Here is a 16,096-nt window from a genome sequence, read left to right on the forward strand (position 1 = left end):
GTCTCTGGGGAGGATTGCAGTTAGCCCCTAAATGAAGTTAAATTAGAATTCTGACCTTCAGGCAGCATTTCTTAAAGTGTGCAAAAATAGATCCCATTCAGGGAAGACTGGAAGACTGAGTGGCATTTTTTGCCTGCTCCCTCTGCACTGAGCCCTGAGGATAGCTACATTCAGTGCTCCTACAAATGGGTCGCATGGAGTTGCTGCAAGCCTACTGGCTTTCAGAGCTAGGTGTTTTGAGGGGCGACTCCTCAGATGGAAGTCAAATGTTACGGCATTAGTTGTTGGGTCCAAACGCTTCCCTTCGCTCGTCAGGGAGAAACTGGGATTTTCTTTCTTTTTTCTAATATCTTTATTGGAGTATTATTCCTCTACCATGGTGCATTAGCTTCTGCTGTATAACAAAGTGAATCAGTCATATGTATACACATATCCCCATAGCCCGTCTCTTGTGTCTCCCTCTCACCCTCCCTTTCCCACCCCTCTAAGTGGTCACAAGGCACTGAGCTGATCTCCCTGTGCTATGCAGCTGCTTCCCACCAGCCATCCATTCTACATTTGGTAGTGTATATATGTCCATGCCACTCTTTCACCTGGTCCCAGCCCACCCCTCCCCCTCCCCGTGTCCTCAAGTCCACTCTCCACATCTGCACCTTTATTCCTGTCCTGCCCCTAGGTTCTTCAGAACCATTTTACTTTATTTTTTTTAGATTCCATATATATGTGTTAGTGTACAGTATTTGTTTTTCTCCTTCCAACTTACTTCACTCTGTATGACAGACTCTAGGTCCATCCACCTCACTGTAAATAACTCAATTTTGTCTCTTTTTATGGCTGAGTAATATTCCATTGTATATATGTGCCACATCTTCTTTATCCGTTCATCTGTCAATGGACACTTAGGTTGCTACCATGTCCTGGCTTTTGTAAATAGTGCTGCAATGAACATTTTGGTACATGACTGTTTTTGAATCATGGTTTTCTCAGAGTATTTGACCAGTAGTGGGATTGCTGGGTCATATGGTAGCTCTATTTTTAGTTTTTTAAGGAACCTCCACTGTTCTCCACAGTGGCTCTATCAATTTACATTCCCACCAACAGTGAAGGAGGGTTCCCTTTTCTCCACACCCTCTCCAGCATTTATTGTTTGTAGACTTTCTGGCCATTCTGACCGGTGTGAGGTGATACCTCATTGTAGTTTTGATTTGTATTTCTCTAATGATTAGTGATGTTGAGCATCCTTTCATGTGTTTTTTGGCAATCTGTGTATCTTCTTTGGAGAAGTGTCTATTCAGGTCTTCTGCCCATTTTTTGATTGGGTTGTTTGTAATGGCAGTAACATATACAGACTCCCTGTGAGTTGGCCACTGTTTTGATTTACATGTATTAACTCATTTAGTGCTGACAACACTTCGAGGTAAGTACAATCTTTATTTCTCAGTTTACAGATGAGGAAAGTGAGGTGCAGAGTGGTGAAATAGCTTGTTCAAAGTTATCCCGTTGGTAAGTAGTAAGGCCAGGATTTGAACTTTGATAGTGGAGCTCCAGGCTGTACTTCACACCTCTGAACTATCTTGCCTCTAGTGACTTGCTGCCTTTCTTCACTCTGGTTCACCTAGCTTCACCTTTGGGCTCAGGCCCAGATCAAGTTTTCCCTAATTTCTCCTTTCAGGCCTCTTACAGCCACTTTGGCAAGTACTGCTTCCAAAGCCAGTGGAAAACACTGGTAGACTTCCCTGCTTTTTCTATTGTAAAAAAGGTAAATTGAAGTCATGGAGTAAGATACAGATCTCTCCTGCTTTCAGGTGGCAAGGGAGGTGAACCTAAATCAACCTTGCTGTATTTCTCAGATTACTATCTCAGCATATGAAGAAACAAAATACCCAGAATTTATAGAGAATTTATTTGATCTACAAATCAAATGCGCCAAAGACATGGACAGAAAATTCACAAAACGAGGCAAATATCTTTATTTCAAAATCAACCTTAGCTAGATTCATTTTTATGTTTTTTTTTCTTGATATTGGCAAACTTTAAAAAGATTGATGTGACTGAAGCTGGAGATGGTAAGGATGTGAGGGGGGTGAGAGACAGTGAAAAGGTAGTGGGATTGATGGATTATAGATTCTGATAGAGCTGAAGTAATGCCGGATTGCAGTATGAGAAGGAATAAACAGGAAGGACAGGAGGTAGTGATCAGAATATGGGATTTTACAATTGAGAATGTGAAGAATTTCAATTTATTGATAATGACAAGGTCTAGGGCAACACAGTCCAATAAAAATATGTGCTGTGTATATAACTTAAAATTTCATAGTAGCCAGATTTAAAAAAAGCAGGTAAAATTAATTTTAATGTATTTTATTTAATCCAATATATCCAAGAGTAACATTTCAACATGTAATCAAAAGGTTATTGAGATGTTTTATATTCTTTTTTACATAGTAAATCTTTAAAACTTAATGTGTATTTTATACTTACTACATATCTCAATTTAGACTACTCACATTTCAAATGCTCAGGAGCCACACATGGCTAATGACTACTATATTGGACAGCACAGGTCTAAAGTATGACCATGGGAATAAGTGGTAGGATAGAGAGACCAGGGTATTGGAAGGATCACCTATGTGAATACTAGAATCACCAAGAATGTTTTTCAGTCACCAAAAAGAACATGTTAGACCTACACGTAATGAGTCGGAAAGATCTCCAAGACATATATTGAAGGGAAAATTAATTTCCAGTATATGTATAGATAATACCATTTATTAAAAAAATATGTAAGTTACAAAAGAATACTACAAGGAAAAAGATGTGCTAACTTGATGATGGTTGCCTCTGGAGAATGGAGTAGAAATAGGATGGAGTGGGAGTGAAGGGGGACTTTCAAGTCACGCTCTATATACTTCTGGATCATTTGTATATCTCACAATAAGAAGGTATTCATGTACTTGTATAATTGTATAATAATAATTGTTTAAGAGTTAATATTAATACCATTGATCTTGTTATCTATTTGACTTGGTTTCCTCTCTTCCCCCAATTGCCTGCCCTTTCCTCAGAGTTTCAAGTATCATGAATTATTCTGAGAATACAAAGCTGGACGGCTTACTAACCATTTTTTTTTTATTAGTAAAAGAGTGTGTGTATTTCATTTTGTTATATATGATGCTGTAAAGCACCTCGTTAAGACTTCCATTTCTGTTTTGTGTTGCTTGGGGCCTCAGATGACCAAATCTTTAAATCTCAAGATGAATGTGATTAAGACAAGGAGAATGAGTTACGGGGTTCCATTCTGTGTCTTATTCTTTTCATCAGACAGCATTCATTTCCTCTCCTATTTCCCTAACTAAACATGTAGCTCAAGAATGCTCTAGCAGACTTAAAGAAGCATGCTGTGATCTCTTTCTTTAGATTTTATGCTTCTTGAGGGCAGTGACTGAATTTTCGTACCCCTGGTGCCTATATTAATGCACTCAATAAATGTTCTTTAAATAGCACAGTGAAGGTAATTTGTCAATGATAAGAGCTAGTAAGTGTACTGAAGTGTACTGAATTCGAGTTTAGAGTAGAGGAATGGGCTGTTATGTTATTTCTATATTGCTTTCTTGTGAACTTTCAACTTCCCTTTCAAAATCTAGGACAAATGTCACTTTCTCCCCATAGCTTTCCCTTCTGCACAAGTAGTTAACAGCCACACCCTCAGTGTGCCCAAAGAATTATGTGTATATCTCTCAAACCCTCTCATGCTATATGTTCACATTTCTAATTGTGAGTTCTTTCTGGATAAGGATGATTTCTTACTATATGTAACACAATGTCTGAGACCTAGCAGGTGCTCAATAAATGTTTGTGAATGAATACATACATAAATGAATCAGACATAATACATAAATGATCAGACCTTGAGGCCTCAAATCCATTTCCACATACAATGACAAAACAGAGACGAAACCTATATTTATTTAATTACTGAATATTTATTGAGCACCTGCTATACACAAGGCAAAAGGAAAAGAAACAAATTGTCTATCCAGAATTACTTTTAACTCTTTCAGCAGTGCCTAAGTCCTCATCATAAAAAAGTCCATTATACTGATTTAGTATCCATTCATTCTTTGGTTAATCTTCATGTACAGTTTTCTCAAGTGTACTTTCAAATATTGCATAATGCTGTTGACCATGATATATTCCAAGGGCTGTCTGAAGTATAAGAGGAATCAACATTGCTTTTACCTCTGTTTGACAAAGCAGCAGCCAATAACGTAAAACCCTTCCTTTTGGTGGCAGTGGAACAGTATGATACCTAAAAACGAAAAAGGATTAATTACTTCCTCTGGAAGTAAATTCTATAAAAAATTTGTTGATGTCTCCTAAACTGATCATTTCTATTCTAGATCTTTCATGTAGATAGCAAAAAAGGTTAAAATTAGCTATTTGAAATATGAAACTATGATATTTTGATGAAAATGTGTCATTGGCAGCTAAAGAATAAGGAGAATTTATTAACATTAAAAAAAAAAGGGGGGGATTCCCTAGTGGCGCAGTGGTTAAGAATCCACCTGCCAATGCAGGGGACACAGGTTCAAGCCCTGGTCCTGGAAGGTCCCACATGTTGTGGAGCAACCAAGCTCGTGCACCACAACTACTGAGCCTGCGCTCTGGAGCCCACGAGCCACAACTGCTGAGCCTGCGTGCCACAACTACTGAAGCCTGTGTGCCTAGAGCCAGTGCTCTGCAACAAGAGAAGCCACCGCAATGAGAAGCCCATACGCACACCGCAACCAAGAGTAGCCCCTGCTTGCCTCAACTAGAGAAAACCTCCAAGCAGCCAAAAATAAATAAATTAAATAAATAAATTTAAAAAAAAAAAAAAGGGAAGAAAGGAAGAAACGGAACAAAAAGATGGACTTACTTGACTGCCAGACGTCCATTTTTAGAAAAAGCTAAAGCAATGGGATATAAAACACCACACACTATGCCAATCAGTGAACTTCTCAGAACACAATTTTCCCGGCTTATATTACCTGGAAAACAAAAGTAAATTTGATCTCCTTTTAAAACTCAGGATAAGAACTATTAAGAGTCTTGGGTCCTCATACAGTAGTTATTTGCATTGTCCTCAAGCATAGCAAAATAGTAGAAAGAATATTAGAAATTCAGTCTAATAGACTAAATGTATCACATTTAAAAAATGCTTTTATTATACTTCACATAAAGATAAGTTACCTCTTACTTATATGGCTGTTGAAGAAGTAATTTCATAGTGAAGTATATTAAACTAGCAGACCAGATATCTGGATTCTAGGGTAGTACATTTATATTGTCTATGTGTCAGGCATGTGCTAGGGATACAGTATTACACAGAAGAGATCCAATCTCTGACCTTCAGGTCCGTTTACTAAGAAGGAAATACATTAGACAAATATTTAAAGAAATAATCTTAAGTGTGCATATGCTTTGAAGGTAAAATGAATAGAGAATGTATCTAGAAACTTAACCTGAGGGAATCAGAGGTTTCCCTGGGGAAAAGGTATTTAAGCAGGGACCTGATGAACAGGGGTCAGAGGTTCCATCAATTACTAGTTGTGAAACTTACGGTAAGGGGAGGAGGTAGGAAATAACATTAGAAGCCCATAATATGCCAGATACTATGTTAGACATTCAACACACAGTATCTTAATTCTTAAAACAATCCTGTGAGGTAAGTACTATTAGTCCTAATTCATAGATAAGACAACTGAGTCTCAGAGATTAAATGACTTGCCCAGTGTCACAAAACTTAAGTGAAATATGTAGTATACCAAAGCCTCCTTTTTTCCCAGTATATCATGCTGCTTCTTAGTGTACTTGAACATGTCTCAGCTTAGTTTCTTACCTGTAAAGAAAAGACACAATACTACTTGCCCTGGCTGATTAGGAGGATTGTTGTGGGGATGAAATAGGACAATATATGTGAAGGTACTTTGTTAGTGGTAAAGAAATACACAAATGTAAGGGACTATTATCAGCAGTAGCAACAGTATATGTTAATGAGTAATTTTACTTAGATATAAACACATTATATGTTAATGAATTTAAATTTACCTGAATACAAAGCATGTCTTACAAGAAGCTCATAAGAAACTATGGTAGACAAAAATGGAAGTGTAGTCAATGATGCATATGTCTTCAAAGCATCATGTTTAACCTTGAAGCAATGTCTGAAAATTAAGTTTGCCAATATTCCAGAGAAACCAGCTGTTGTTCCAAAGGTCACTGTTCCATATATATTTAAAGTCCTAATTGGAAAAACAAAGTGAAGAATTAAGTTCAACATAATATTCTTCTAATAGATATATCCTTTCCTGGGTTTGTTATTACATATTTACTCAACATCAAATTTTTCTTGAGCATTTACTATGCTCAATACTATACAAAGAAAGGTATTTTCTTTGTGCTGAGGGTGGGGCAGTGAATAAAGTGGAAAAAAAAAAAGAAAAAAAAAGAAAAGAAATTCCACCCCTCATAGAACTTGCATTCTAATGAGAGAACAATATAATTATCTTCCTGAGAATAGAGTGGTTCTAAGATGGAGCTCTTTTAAAGAGAGAATAAATTTTGGCCACAAATAAATATGAATATGTTCCAATGTAGCCAAATTTTATGAACTATCTAAATCCAAAAATATTGTTCTTTCTACTAAAAGAATTAATTTGCTTAAGGTCATTTGAAAAAAGTTTTTTACATTTGGTTAGGCCTTCTAGAAAATAACTATTTCTTAAGTAGTCCAGATATTTAAAATAATTTGTCTAGGATTTCCAAAACTTCATCCAAAGAAATTTGAAAGATCTAGTTTTTCTGACTCATACCTAAATCCAGAAATGTTTAAAGTCTAAGATCAACGTCCTTTGATTTTATTCTTGAGCTCTATTAACCTAAAAGTCAGAACGGTAATGTGAGACTATATGTACATCATGGAATCTGTATTCCCTTTTGCTGAGCTCAGCACTGTTACTGAGGTAATAAATTCTAAACTGAAATTAATTACAATTGATAATTAATATAAGTAACCCTCAAAATGGTGTTCTCCTAATTACTTTTAATTAAAATATGTTTATTGCACAAATAACATTTCAACAATTTTAGAAACAAAACAATTTCAAGAGAGAAAAGAAATTATCCAGTCTCAGTATTCCAACAAACCACTATTTTCATCTGCTCATGTTTCCCTCCAGTTCTTTTTTTAAAATAAGCTTTCTTTATAACCAACTGAATAAAGTTAACAGGATCTTAGATACCTAGAAACAATGGCAATACAGAAGATCTGCAAATAAAGTTATTGACTTTCAGTCTAGGTGAGTTTCTTACTTTTCTTTTCTAAGATATTCAAATTTTTTTTCTATGATTTCGATGACCATTGGTTTTCTGAGTTTTGCATCTCCTAGAGAAGGACTGGACTGACCATATATGTATGTTGGCATCTTGATGTCCTGAAAAACACAAAAATCCAGAACCATAATAGCTAATGATGTTAATATTAAATCTTATAAATTCTACAGATTCAGATTAAAAAACATTTAGACTCTAGTAAAAGTGTCAAGTACTGTCTTCTGCTTTCACACACTTTGTTAATGATTCAGTCACTATTTAGTGAGCTCTTATTATCTGTTAGATGATGGCTTTTTGATTCACATAACAACTTTGAGAAATTGGTTGGATAATGGTCATCTCTACCTTTATGGATGAGACAACAAGGTTCAGAGAGGCTGACTTGCCTGAGGACTTGTTGTAGAAGGATAATTTACTGAGATATTTTTGGTTTTCTTTACAGTTTTCCCTGAAGGTAGCCAGGCCCTTTGTAGTTCTCCATGCTCTAGCTTTTTCAGAGCTGAAAGTAAACAGTAGCTACTTGTTGACCACTATCTTTATCCTCTGTCTCATGAAAGCCTGAGCTTTTGGAGATTATGTTGACTTTCCTGGAGAGGTAGGAGAGAACAGGGATTGCCTTGGAGAATATCGAGAGAGAACATCAGAAAAAGGGACACATTCCAGCCTAGGAAGAGGCAGTGGATCATGGTTACCTTGGATTATTAAGGTGTATATATCCAGATCCCTACTGGGGCAGAAGTAGGGCCTTTGCTGGAAATTGCTATGCAGTATATCAGGGAGCCTGGACCTATGGCACTGGGCTCCAGGGTTGGAAAGTTCCTGTGTCCCAAGTGTGATGTATGAATAGACAGTTGCTAATGTCAAGGGACCATGAGGTTTAGCCAGTAGCATCTTAACAGAAACCAGTAGTTGAAAAAAACAAAACAAAACTGGACCCTCAGAAAGGATCCCTTCTGAATATTTTGCTCTGGGTAAGACTCTCAGATTTCTGTGAAACGTCTTAATATTTGTTACATCTTTTGCCATACTGGCATTATGGGATTCCAGATTAGCCAATGAATAGATTAAATCTATGCCTTTCACAATTTATATGATTCTCCATTTTAACAACATTTATGGTCAAGGGCATAGACTAATAAGTCTCAAATTTTAGGAGTCCTGGGCAAGAGAATCGGAAAGGGTTAAGCATAAAAGACATAAAAGAGACTTAGTAAGATTCTCAACTTTTCATGTGCACAGGAATCACGAGTTTATCTGAAATGCAGTCTCTTGAGCTCCCTATTGAGATATCTGGATTCAACAGGAGTAAAGTCTAGAAATCTGCATTTTAATAACACCAAGTGATTCTGATGCTGGTAGTCAATGGACACATGTTGAACATCACTGTAATATTCATTTCCTGAATAAGTGATATGTTCCAACCCTAACCCTAACTAATGAAAGGCCAATTCATCCATGGTATCTACATCCTGAAGGTACAGACTCTTTTGAATCTTCATATGGTATCAAACAATGAGTAATAATGGACGAGTTTCTTTCCCTGCATCATTGAAGAACTTACTCAAGCCAGTTCTATCTTTTTCTTTAAAATATCTGAGGACAGAAAAAAAAAGTAAAATATTTTATAAATTAAAATTTTTCAAAGACTAGATTGAATCTTTTGCCTCTCTCTGACATCTAAATGGCAAATGGAAAAGACAAGATAGCAATACATAAGGGAGATTCTATATCTAATCCCTCTGGTGTACATGAAGGCAGATGTCAGTAACATGACAATTAACCAGAAACTTGGGAAAACTTTTCGTTTTGCTGTCATCTAATTCACTGAATGCCTTATTCCTCACAAAGAAAACTTTCAGGCAATCCCTTGTATCAACCTCCTACCTCATCTACACCTCAATATATAGGAAACACAGATATCCAGGTTTATGATCCTAAAATACTGAAACAGGACAGCAAATATTTATTGACTGCATAGTTTTTGTAAGGCAGTTATTAAAGCAGAGAAATATACTGATAACTTCCTGACAGAATTTTTACAAGTACTGAAATGTAAAATTTCTCTATAACTAACATTTTTATCTAAAGAGTAACTAGTTCAAGGCCACTCAACTGGGCACCACGATTATACCAGTAATATTTTATGGTTTTGTAGTGCTTTTATGTGTATTATTTCACTTGACCTTCAGAATTTTATTTAACATTCACTCATCATTTGCTCAGACATTCACCTGGTATTTGAAAGCCCCCCGGATAAGCAAGATGTAGTCATCTCCTCAGAACCCATAACCCAGGCAGAGGTCAGGACAAAATGGCAGGAAATTTAAAATGCAAACGTCCCGAGTGAAGAGAAAACAGGCTACATCAATCAGGACTAACCTTTAGGTCTCCTACTTTCTCCCCACCTCTTTTCATAGCAACCAGGGATTTAATTGCGCCCTGCATGGACTTGGGAGCTGTTCTCTTTAGACTTCAAATCCCTTTTACGCGCATCATTTCAGAAGAGTGCGGCAGCACCTGAGGCTGCAGAAATCACCGCCCCTACCACCCTGGGTTTCCGCCTACCTTGGACGCTTCCCCAACTCCCACCGGCACCACACCTGCAGCCCTCCTGTCGACTCCAGCCTCACGCCCGAGCGCCGCCATTTTGGCGACTCACGTGACTAGTGGTGGGCGGGGACCCAGAACTCCCGGGGCGGGAAGTGGTGCGGGCTCACGCCTCTAGCCCTCATCCCTGGCCCGCCCCGACCCAGTCAAAAGCCGCGCCCTCCATCCTGGCTGTGATTGGGCCCGGCGTCCAGAAACGGGAGCCGCTCATTGGCTTCCAGGAGGTCCAGACTCCCATGGGCCCGCCCCCCTGCCAGGCCCGTATTCCCTTCTCTTTAATTTGTTATCGTAGCTCCCTCTTCTCGCCTCCTGAGGGGAACGTGGGGCGGTCCGAGCGCAGGGATGTCGCTGCGCGTTTTCCTCTCCTCAGGGCACCTCCGTTAGCTGGGGCCGAGCTGCCCAGCCCCTTTCATTCCTTCAGGGTGCTTGCCCCTCTGGCATGGCCCGTGTGTTAAGGCTCCGGCTTCTCGGGCACCTCCTCCCTAGAGCCCCCAACCGGCTGCCAAAGCAGCCCCGACTAGCCTCCTCCCCTCACAGCCGTCAGACTCCCCTTCTCAGTCTTTAGTCCCCTCATATTCTATCCTTTATCCTCGCTTGGAAAGAGACTGGAGAGAATTTTGCCCCCCACCTCCCCGAGAAGACCCCCTTACCAGCCGGTGTTTCGGGTTGGGGGGCCCAGCGAGGACGCCTGGCGCCCTTTTGTGCGCGTTCAGTGCCCAGCAGTATCTCCCAGACCAGCACCCACCGACCCTCCAGTCTCCATGTCTTAGAGAAGCCAAAATCGAGAGTTATATAATTTCTAGTGCTGCTGTTTCTCCTGCCTGAGGAAACACTTCATCGCGTGGAGGGTGCAGGACATTTCTGTGCTCTTCTATATAAGAACGGGGTGTGGGCAGGGGTGGCCGGCGGTAGCAGAGAGATTTGTTTTTTTCTGCAAAAGGAAGGTGGGTAGTTTGGAGAGAGACTGAGGGAAAAAGGGTGGATGTGGAAGCCAAGCGGCCGAACTCTCTCATTTAGGAAACCGCGAACTGTTTGCACAGCTTATGCTCACATGCCTAATACTACTACAGCGTCTCAGAAAACACCTTTGGGGGAAGGTTTGACTTGTCTCGAAGAGTCTCAGTGTTTTTCCTCGACGGATAGGGAGCTGCTTGGATGCGAAGAGACGGCATGATGTGAATGACTCCAGTGTGAAGAAATCTTCGCCAACTCATCCTGCATCAAGTGCCCATTGAGTAGCACTGTCACTTTAATGTCTCCATGCCAGGGGATTGCTTTCCTTCTTTTCAATCCTCTCGGTTAATACGTGGGAGGATCAGAATCAGAGGGGGCATTAAGGATCAAGCCTGAGGGGCTTGGAGAGCACAGAAGAAAAAAAATGAAAGTGACAGCAAGCTGGATCCTGTCTTACTGAGGGGGTGAGATCCGGAACTTCTGGTCCAGTGAATAGAAAGGGGCCTTTCAGTCTGTTCTGCCCCAGAAAACTGTCCAAACTCACCCACCTTTTTAGAGACTAGAGTCAAAGAGGTTTTTAAAAGTATTTTTGGGGGGTGAGGGTTTTAAATTTTTCTCTAAAGAATTGAGGGTTTTTATCATCAACCAGTTCATCTTTGAATTTGATCATGTATTGAGTAATGAGACAGCTGTGTAAATTTGGTTTGTGCCTTAATTGAGTTAGTCATCGAACTCCAAAAATGCTGCTGCCTGAAGAGGAGTTTTAATAATGTTTTCTATGCTTACAATAATTTTCTTTTTAAACAGAATAAATGTTTTATAAACATTGAAAAACTCAAAAGCTATTTTTCTTTAAACTTCTTTGACAAAAGCACTGTCAAAGTTGGTGGAAAAAATACATCATTTTTTCTTTATTTGAAAGAGAAGACAGCCTGGATTTCAAACAGTGAAGTGGTTTGCAACAGTTACCTGGCCCTTGGCCTGCATCCAGGTGGATCAAGTTGAGACCTGAAAAGAGATCTTGAATCCTGTGTCAGTGGAAAGACCCAAGAATGCCAGTCAAGAAGAAAGGTGGGCTATGAGGCTTTCTATATATGTTTCTCCTTTTTCTTGGTTCTGCTATTTGCAGTTTAAATTGTAGTCCATTTGAGAGTAGAATTTTGCTTGGGATGTAGTTGTTGTAATGATGTCTTTTCTGTGGTACATCATTCAGTAATATTATTTTACTAAATGAAAACCAAGTAGGACTGTTGTATTTAATTATAGACATTTATGGTTTCCTAAATCAGGTGGTATAAATCACCATTTGTAATCAGCGTAAATTTGATACCACAGATTTGGGATTTTCTTTAGCTTGCTTTCTTAGCTTGTTAAAGGTTACTTTTACACAGTCTTTAAAAAAGAAACCTGTACAGTGCAGCTCTTCCTCATGGATTTAATATTTATCAAGCAAATTACATAGTTGTAAAAGATAAAGTTGTTTGTAGTGAATGCAATTATAGATTTATTATTTATCTTTTATTAAAAATAGCTTTCATGTTTGGGTTTACTCTAGTGGAAACTTCACTTTTGTGATAAAGCACCGCTTTGGTAACTGTTGTGCTTTTCCAGATGTATACATTATCCAGTAACATGATTGGCAAATTCTGCAAGTGAGGTAAATACCCCACTCCCCACCCCCACTGATCAAGCTCTGGAAGGTTCCTGAAGTATAGTTTATTATAGGTCACACCTTGGGATTCACTTTAGCCTAGATCTACCCCAGGTGAGCCCTGTTCACCTAAGGATCCTAGAGAAGCTGGTGTTTTTTGTTTTTTGACATTTTATAGAAGACCAGATCAACTATAAAGGAGTTTTTAAAAGAGTTTTAAACTAAAATGTGTACCAATACCCTTGAACTCTACTGTAGTGGACTAGTATAGATCCAAATGTTGACCATTTATGTGAGTTGCTACAGTCTGAAACTAAAGCTTAGTGTGAAGGTTAAGGTGCAACCTAGCTCTGCATGATGTTTAATCCTACCTGTGGATTTGGAAGGTGTATTGAGGAAACTTACAATCAGTGAGATTCTTTATCCAGCTGCTGTCTGTAGAGAAGGACAATGATATACAAAACCTCTGAAACACCTAGAAATGTCCCTTTGTATGCTGGAATTTAAGACTGGGCTTGTTTCCTTCTCCTGCTCTCCTCCATAATATCACTGAGAGAAGTAAACTCTCCTTGAGATTTTGGAGCTACACCTGTCCAGACCTGACACAATTGGTTTATTTGGAACAAGAATGATTTGGGGGAATGTAGCCAATAAAGGATACGTCTCTTTGACTTATTTAGCTTGAGGTGTATTTTTATTCTTTCTACCATTTATTGTGCTCTAGTTAGTGTCCCTTTTGGACTTATTTTAAACTAGTAATTGAATTAAACACATTGTGTGTGTGTGTGTGTGTGTGTGTGTGTGTGTGTGTGTGTATGTATGTATGAGACGGAGACAGAGAAGAGGAAGAGAGGGAAGGGAGAGAGGAAAGGGAGAGAGAAAGAGAGGGTTAAAAAGGTATCTGGGAAGGAGGAGGAGGAAAGGCATTGATGTTCTAGATATCTTAACTAAGCAGGGTGAACTTAAGATTTCTAAACCCAACAGACTGAGATTTTTACAAAAGTTCCTACCTTTAAAGAAAGTTACAAAAATTGCCGATACATTATTGAAAACCATACTTTATGAGAAATAATTTCTTTCCTTCCCTGCTTCCTTCCATCCTCTTCTTTCCTCCCTCCCTCCTTCCTCTTCTGTTATTCTTTACCAGTGGATTGATTGTAGTGGGTCAAATTTTTTAAGGAATCAACAAGTTCTAATTAGCAAAGTACAAAGTTCTAATTAACAAGTACATATTTGGATATTACTAAAGTATATGCATTATGTAATTTACTTCATGAACTAATCTAGAGAAACAGCTTATCTTTTAAAAAATCTCTTAAAACTGTTAGTATTAAGATATGTATTTTAAAATATTATAGACAACTAACCAAACAAGTTATGACATGTACATTATATTTTTAATTAGCTAAGCTTACTGTCTGTACTGTTTCTATAAGTAAAACAAATACTTTGAAGTATAACCTAGATTTATTCTGCAGAGAGCACAGTCCTCTATCATCCTGAATCTTTTCTCTTTCTTTCTTTTTAATATTTGTGCTGCTTCTTTTGTATTTTTTTTTTTTTTTTTGCGGTACGTGGGTCTCTCACTGTTGTGGCCTCTCCCGTTGCGGAGCACAGGCTCCGGACGCGCAGGCTCAGCGGCCATGGCTCATGGGCCCAGCTGCTCCACGTCATATGGGATCTTCCCGGACCGGGGCATGAACCCGCGTCCCCTGCATTGGCAGGCGGACTCTAAACCACTGTGCTACCAGGGAAGCCCTCTTTTGTATTTTTTTAAAAATTTATTTAGTTATTTTTGGCTGCGTTGGGTCTTCGTTGCTGCGCGTGGGCTTTCTCTAGTTGCGGCGAGCGGGGGGTACTCTTCGTTGCGGTGCACGGGCTTCTCATTGTGGTGGCTTCTCTTGTGGCGGAGCGTGGCCTCTAGGCTCACAGGCTTCCGTAGTTGTGGCTCGTGAGCTCAGTAGTTGTTGCTCACGGGCTCTAGAGCGCAGGCTCAGGAGTTGTGGTGTACGGGCTTAGTTGCTCCATGGCATGTGGTATCTTCCCGGACCAGGGCTTGAACCTGTGTCCCCTACATTGGCAGGCGGATTCTTAACCACTGTGCTAACAGGGAAGTCCCTCTTTTTTCTTTCTTCATTGTTGCATGTGGTAGATAGGATGGAAGCTAGGCTTTATGTAATTTTAAACAATAACTATCCTCATAGAGCCAAGTGTTTATTCATTGTTGAATATATTCTTATTATAATAAGAAATTTTCATAAGACATATTTCTCACTTGTTATATATTTTGTATGTTATTGTAAAAGTAGAGAGTAGTTTCTCTGATTGGTAACACGCAAGCATGGTAGGAAGTGGGAATGGGTGTGACATCTAAGTACATTTTTTTTTTTTTTTTTTGCTGCACTTCGCGGCGTGCAGAATCTTAGTTTCCTGAATAGAGATGGAACCCGGGCCCGCTGCAGTGGAAGCACAGAGTTGTAACCACTTGACCACCGGGAAAGTCCCTAAGTACATTTTTAGGTGCTATCTTGATTGTTCTTAGGTAAGCCAAAACTGCTATATTCAGTGCTATTTTGCTTTATGACATTACTTCCTACCTCTTCTACCTCACTCTCTTCACATTTTTATAGATCTCAGTTTTATCAACAGAACACTCATCATTTCTTCTTCAGAGATATTTTTTTCCCAACAGTCGCTTTTCATTCAGGATTCTCTTTTCTTCAGTTGTAACTTGATTTGCTCCCAACTGAGCATTTATGATATCTTTGACCTGTTTTAAATTCTGAAAATTCAGGGCCAGTCCAAGATAAGTTGTATCAGCATTCTCTGTTACGATGCAAGGTCATGATGTGTAGTAAGGGGCTATTTCAACAGACTTGTGAATTGATCTGATTTCATCTTGGATTAATGCAAGAAATTAAAGTTAATGATAGTTGTGTTCTCCCCTGTGGTTTTTGCAGAAAGTTGCTGTTAGTGATAAAATATACTTCAACAGAATTTTTTAGTACATTGCAGTTTCTTTATTGAGCAGTTTTTTCTCTTTATTGTCATTAAGTATGTGAAAAAATCAATGCTTTTAATACTTTGAGGTTGATGCTTATTTCATTTGTGTTTTTAAAAAATTGTCCTATTCTGCTCTTCTTTTAAATTGGTATAGAAGTCTATCTGATGTTATTAATTTACATGACACTTTATTTCCTTTGAATTCTTCTGTTGCAACTGTTTTTAGCCATATAATAGAGTATGTATACCATGTACTGAAACTTAAACACTATTATTTTCATAATTCACATGTTTTGACATTGTTCTTTTTAAAGGAAGTTGAAGAATGTTGTGTGATTAGAATCCCAAGACATGATATTGCCATGTATCTTATGGACATTTGTGAAATTGAGATTGTTGTTTCCTGGGTTTACACTCTTTCCTTTTGGTTGACTGTATACTTCATAAAAGTGTCATTTCTGTTTTTCTTTTTTCCCCACTCTCTGGAAGGGAACTTATAACTCTTAT

The 16,096-nt window shown here is 38.6% G+C and overlaps 1 protein-coding gene across 1 annotated transcript; it reads right to left on the minus strand.

The window, feature by feature from the left end:
• Positions 1 to 1,783: 1,783 nt before the first annotated feature.
• TMEM126B (transmembrane protein 126B) lies at positions 1,784 to 10,046 on the minus strand. Its single transcript, XM_060018165.1, has 5 exons — positions 9,940 to 10,046; positions 7,354 to 7,475; positions 6,091 to 6,284; positions 4,919 to 5,030; positions 1,784 to 4,309 (listed from the first exon to the last, which is right to left on the minus strand). Exons 1-5 carry the CDS (start codon positions 10,018 to 10,020, stop codon positions 4,126 to 4,128), a joined length of 693 nt encoding a protein of 230 aa, XP_059874148.1. The 5' UTR covers positions 10,021 to 10,046; the 3' UTR covers positions 1,784 to 4,125.
• Positions 10,047 to 16,096: the final 6,050 nt, after the last annotated feature.

Source organism: Delphinus delphis, chromosome 8 (genome assembly GCF_949987515.2).
Source record: "Delphinus delphis chromosome 8, mDelDel1.2, whole genome shotgun sequence".
Classification (NCBI taxonomy): domain Eukaryota; kingdom Metazoa; phylum Chordata; class Mammalia; order Artiodactyla; family Delphinidae; genus Delphinus; species Delphinus delphis.

Bases quoted from the DNA above. Each gene is read 5' to 3' on its own strand.
- TMEM126B (XM_060018165.1), bottom strand. From the start codon at position 10,020: ATGGCGGCGCTCGGGCGTGAGGCTGGAGTCGACAGGAGGGCTGCAGGT. The intron at 7,476-9,939 runs GTAGGCGGAAAC...TGTGTTTTTCAG, and splicing joins GAGTTGGGGAAGCGTCCAAG to GACATCAAGATGCCAACATA. The intron at 4,310-4,918 runs GTAAGTCCATCT...TTTCGTTTTTAG, and splicing joins AATGGACGTCTGGCAGTCAA to GTATCATACTGTTCCACTGC.